This window comes from Sapajus apella, unplaced genomic scaffold (genome assembly GCF_009761245.1).
Source record: "Sapajus apella isolate SASKATOON/1434 unplaced genomic scaffold, GSC_monkey_1.0 scaffold44, whole genome shotgun sequence".
NCBI classification, from domain to species: domain Eukaryota; kingdom Metazoa; phylum Chordata; class Mammalia; order Primates; family Cebidae; genus Sapajus; species Sapajus apella.
Genome location: NW_022436984.1, coordinates 2471182 through 2477258, shown reverse-complemented (window position 1 = coordinate 2477258; position 6077 = coordinate 2471182). Strand labels below are relative to the sequence as shown.

General features: G+C 35.8%; 1 protein-coding gene across 1 annotated transcript in view; it reads right to left on the bottom strand.

Moving 5' to 3' along the window:
* Nucleotides 1-1775: 1775 nt before the first annotated feature.
* The window catches only part of PPP1CB (protein phosphatase 1 catalytic subunit beta), a 51861-nt gene continuing 47559 nt past the window's right edge, over nt 1776-6077 (bottom strand). Inside the window, exon 9 of the mRNA XM_032301371.1 lies at nt 1776-5512. Within this exon, the coding sequence (XP_032157262.1) occupies nt 5408-5512 (105 nt within the window). The 3' untranslated portion in view covers nt 1776-5407. The remainder of the gene's footprint in view (nt 5513-6077) is intronic.

Sequence of the window (6077 nt, the reverse complement as noted above, 5' to 3'; positions counted from 1 at the left end):
GGAATTCGCTGAAGATTAGAGTCTCCCACTCAAAATGAGCTTTTGAGTACAGTAATAAAGAATTTTTAGGCCGGGCGCGGTGGCTCATGCCTGTAATCCCAGCACTTTGGGAGGCCGAGGCGGGTGGATCACGAAGTCAAGAGATCGAGACCATCCTGGTCAACATGGTGAAACCCCGTCTCTACTAAAAATACAAAAAATCAGCTGGGCATGGTGGTGCGTGCCTGTAATCCCAGCTACTCAGGAGGCTGAGGCAGGAGAACTGCCTGAACCCAGGAGGCGGAGGTTGCAGTGAGCCGAGATCGCGCCATTGCACTCCAGCCTGGGTAACAAGAGCGAAACTCCGCCTCAAAAAAAAAAAAAAAAAAAAAAAAAGAATTTTTAACCTAGTTCTTTAATATGAACAAATAAATTAGGTGGAATTATCAAGCTCCAGTTAGAGATGTGCTACAAAATCTGAGGCAATTATACTGGGAGGCAGAGACTTGTATTTCTAAAATTTCTTATCCAAGTCAGGTAAGTTATAATGTGCTGGGCCCAGTTACATGTTAGATCCTGCGCTTCACAAAAGACTTCTGATAATTTGAATAATTCCTTATTAAATGTGATAAGCTACATTTCCCAATATGTAGCTTATTAAGTTGGTAAACTGAGTAGTTATGAGTTCTACAAGATGTTTCCTCCAGCAACTCCACCCTGCACATCCTCCTTTCTCAGGAATTTTTATTAAACTAAGAGCTAGAGAGACAAAAGTTTATATTTATTCAAGAATGGAATAGGTGTCAGTCTGTCAATAACCTGCTGGTAAGCATCAGCACTGTCAGAAACTATGCCAATTATCACTTTGAGTTATATATTGGAGGTAGTATTTCATACTCTGCTTTTGTTTCCTTGCCTTTTTTTCCCCCCAAAAAACTTGCTAGGTAGATTTAAAACTTAAGTTGAAATTAAACTCGTTACATTAAGAAAGACATTCCTGGCCAGGCGTGGTGGCTCACGCCTGTAATCCCAGCACTTTGGGAGGCTGAGGTGGGTGGATCATGAGGTCAGGAGTTCGAGACCAGCCTGGCCACCATGGCAAAACCCCGTCTCTACTAAAATTACCAAAATTAAACAGGCGTGGTGGAGGGCACCTGCAACCCCAGCTACTCAGGAGGCTGAAGCAGGAGAATTGCTTGAACCTGGGATGCAGAGGTTGTGGTGAACTGAGGTTGTGCCATTCATTGCACTCCAGCCCGGGGGACAAGAGCAAGACTCCATCTCAAACATTTTTTGGTTGCACTGCATTACTTGCCTTTATGGCTTTGTCGAGGATCCATGTTTACATGATAGACCACAAATCAGTGTGCCTTTAATTTGTACAATAATCTATAAAAATTCTAGATGTTTACCTATGATGTCACTGCTTTTGGAGAAAAAATGTGGCCTGCAAATCCGTTGAATCATTCCGATTAGGCAGCTGTAAAAATTAATACACATTTTAACCAGCGGATCCTAGGCCAGGACTGACTGAAAAGCCTCCAGAACAGACCTTAGGTTCCCACATTTTTGTGTGTAACAACTGAAGGAAATGCTGAACCTATTAGCCTCAGGCAGTCAGTTTATTCTCTCTCCCTTAAACACACACACATACCCTCCCTACACACACACCCTTCCTACCAGCACCCCCTGTTCACTTGCTTTCTACCCTATATACCCCAATTTGGTGTTATAATATTTCATAAACACATAAGCTAGCAAAGATCCTTAAGAGGAAAGAAGCAAAGATTTATGGGCATTTTTGTAAAAATAAGGTTTAATAAAACATCGGCAATCTGCATGAGAAGGCAAATTACAATGAAAAACTTAAAAAGCTATAGTCTAAGTCAACCAGTGTAGAAGATAGTGGTTGAAGAAAACAAGCTTCGACTTTTAAAATTTCCTAACCAGGGGAATTTATTTAGAAATTCTGGCATTCAAATGTACAGGAAAACTTCAATTTAACAGGTCAAAATTGTTTACACTAAGTTTCACTTAGTATCTAAGTATCCAATCACAATTGTATCTAAGTTTCACTTTTGTTGAAGAAACATTATAAAGTCAAAACTCTAGGTGTTTACTTACATGGAACTAGTTTATTTCCTATTTAACTATTGATCATTGTGTAAAGTATGTTGTCCCAATTTTTAGATGTTTTAAGAAATTATAAAACATTAAGATCTACTAGGAAGAGGGACAGCCTATTTCTAAGCGATACCACTAGTACAGTCAGGCTTGTATTAAGTCTCTTCTCAGGTGCAGCTTTGATTTAGGCAGGGGCTCACAAGGAAAACAGGAAGTGGATTTCATTAGGGAGCAACAGCAAATTCAGCCTGACCATTTTCCTACTCTAAACACGTTTTCAGCATAAAGATGTAAAAAAAATTCTTTTTAGTTCAAAAGTTGTGGTTGCCATGGAGACAAAAAGAATATACCTGAATTTATAAACTGAGACATATTTCAGCTCCTTGGCTTAAAATAATACATATTTATAGTCTTAAGAGACATACCTCAAGATGTTCCTTGCTTTGTCTTGAATAAAAATTTTTTTGATAAGCATATGCTTCTCCTGAATACACTCATACTTCACATTTACCACCTATTTTAAGCTTTAAAATTCTTCTTGCCAGCATTTTTCAGTTAAAAAGAAACTTCACGAATGTTTAGGTATTTTTTACAATAAACGGATATGGCAGCATGGATACTGAGTAGTTGGCTAGGCTCTAAATACCTGATGACTCAATGCTTTGCTCAAACCAGTCTTGGTGATGATTAAAATTTGTCCCTGGGCAAAATTAAAGCAAAGAATGTTAAAACTTCAAATGCAAAGGATTCACTGTAGCTGATTCTTTCAAGCATAGAAACTGACCGTAACTTTGCTTTATAATCCATGTGATATGCCACATTATAAAAGATATCTACTGTGTTTCGTGACTTCTGAATGTTATAACATCCGGGTTAAATTGTATACAAAAAAAAAATCACTAAGTTTAGAAAATCAGAGGGAAGAACAATATAAATTAGTGACACTGGAATTACAGAATAATTTTCTCCTAAGAAACAAAGTTTTATTTATTTCAAGTAGCATTACCAAGGAAATATTTGTAAAGAACACATTTTTATGACTGGAGGCTGTTTAAGTGGTTTTAAGAGTGCTTGAATAATTTTTAAACATGATAAATTTCCACCCTTTAAATTTAATGACCAATATTAATTAGCTTAAGTAGTGATTATTTTTTCACAGTCTTAAAAAAAAAAAGATTCCTATTAACCAACATACTTAATCTTAACCTGGATGAATTTATAAAAGCCAGACAATGGGATGCAGATTAATGTGGTTTAACTAACACTGAGATTAATCAACACTGCCCTTTTTCCCTGCCAAAGGTTTATTTTCTAGACCTGCTTCACTATGACTACTAAAAGAGCACAACTAAAATTTTATTAGAAATTGCTCAACTTACACACACCAATCAGGAAGTTAATTAAATCACCTCAGATAAAAGCCTGTGTGGCCTAACCTAACACATCATATGCACATCATGAACACTTTCAGAAAAGAATCATTTTAATATACGTCAAGGACATAGTAACTGTGAATAAAATGTGTGTTTAAATGTCTCACTGTAAGAAAAAAAAATCAGTCAGGCTTCATATCAATTAGACAACTTTTACTAAATGAGGAAACTACATTTAAAATGTGTTTTAAAACAAAATGGAATTAGAAAAAAAGACATACGCATTTTAAAGAACTTTTGCACTGTGCTGAAAATGAAATATCTCTTGCAGTAAGTAATACAATGCGCCAATTCATAAAATGTAAGTTAACAGGTTTCTCAATTTAACATTTTCAAAGACGATATTAAGGTCAAAAATGTCACATCTATGGTAGCACATATAGAAGGGCATTATAGATATGATGTCCATCCCTATGCAGCTTACAAATTTGACAATGCTCAATAAAAGCTTTTTAGAAACACATCCAATAGTGTCACAGCCAAAGAATCACAAATCTGTGTCCTGTAAGTTCTCTCCTTCTAAGATCTTTATGTTAACTTTTCTACTCATTGCCATTTGTTAATACTAACCCTTAAAAAAAGAGAGAATAGGAAAAGAAAGGCTGCAATAAACTCTTGATCAGGTACAGAAATTATTGCTACTATAGTTCACTACAAAGCATGTCTATACAATATCATATGACCTTTGATTATGAAAAATCAGAATAAAAATCTTTAGTGACAAAAGCCTTACAATCGTATACAACATTCACATGGCAATATTAGACAGTTAAGCACCCAATACCCATAGTTGACAAAATGTCCCACTGACCAGCATTCTTAAATACATCCTTCGAATAGAGGGAGAAAAAAGAGATAGTGTCAGCTTTCCAAGGCTTGTCAAAAAAGGATTCTCATGTACTGTGGATCTAAAAACAAACAACAACAACAGTAACAAAAAACTCAAAAAAACAAAACCAATGTAGGTGAAGGTGTTACCAGGAAGTTAAGCATGCCAAAAGGTGTTCCGTGCGAATTAAAACCTAAAGCCAAGGTACCACATAATCACATTACCAACTAGTTGGGTAATACTATATGAGCCTTATCTTAAAGTTAAATGAAATGCTACTGCACAATAGAGCATCAATAAGTTAAAAATTAGAGTGCACAAATCCAAATCAGTGGCAATTTCGGTATAAAGCAAAATATTCACTATCAGCTGTAAAGTTTGCCCAGTCAAACTGTATGATTAAAATCACTGGATTGGACAGTGTGCGTATTTTTTTAAAAAACAATCAGTCTCTAAAATTCCTTTTTAATGTAATGAGGCATAAGTTTTCTTAGTAAGATTAACAGGTATTCTAAGTAGATAAGCAAGGGAAAGTAATAGTTGGTGAATGTCTTTAAAGCTCTTCCCATATTTCACTTTTAAAAATGTTTACGGAAAAAAAATTAGAAGTATTTGCCATTATTCTAGCGAAAAAAACAAACAAACAAAAACAAAACAAGCTCAAAATAATTAAACAACCAAGCAACACTAAAACCACATTACACAGATGGATCATCATGCTTTCATCTGGTTTAACTATCACACCTAGTTTAACTGGGATGCTTTTCAACTTTAAAAATTGTGATACGTGAAGATGTAACTTTAATGGATAATTTTGAATTTGGATTTAACTTTGTTGACTATAACAGAGTATACTTATTACAATACAGTGTAGCACATCTTTCTATTAGAAAAAAATTTAAGATCCTTTACCCGTCTCCTTAAGTTAAAGGTGTGACATCATAAAGGGTGTCAAATGGCTGGATGGTTTTACAGTGCACACTTATATATTATGAAGTATGTCCTTAACAAATCTGATGGTTTCTTTACAGAATTCCTTTCTTCACCTCTTCTTCGGTGGATTAGCTGTTCGAGGTGGAGTGACAGGACGTCCTGAATTCAGTCCACCATACTGGTACTTAGCTTTCTTTTCAGACGGTTTCAATATCTTAAAGTAAATTATTAACAAACAATGTTATTCTTTCAAGTACATATGTTTAAGAAAATTGTTACAATTGTTTTTTCAATAAACGGCATAAATTACAAAAATGCAATAAAAATGTAGAATAGCAAAGTTCCATAAACATTTCTTACGTTTAAATAGCGTCCAAATGTCTGAACTCTGTTGGCACTCCACTCATATTTTATTTCTTTATTTTTAATTTTTATTATTATTATTATTATTATTTTTTTTTTTTTTTGAGACGGAGTTTCACTCATGCTACCCAGGCTGGAGTGCAATGGCACGATCTCGGCTCACCGCAACCTCCGCCTCCTGGGTTCAGGCAATTCTTCTGCCTCAGCCTCCTGAGTAGCTGGGATTACAGGCACGCACCACCATGCCCAGCTAATTTTTTGTATTTTTAGTAGAGACGGGGTTTCACCATGTTGACCAGGATGGTCTTGATCTCTTGACCTTGTGATCCACCTGTCTCGGCCTCCCAAAGTGCTGGGATTACAGGCTTGAGCCACTGCGCCCAGCCAATTTTTATTATTTTTTTGAGACGGAGTCT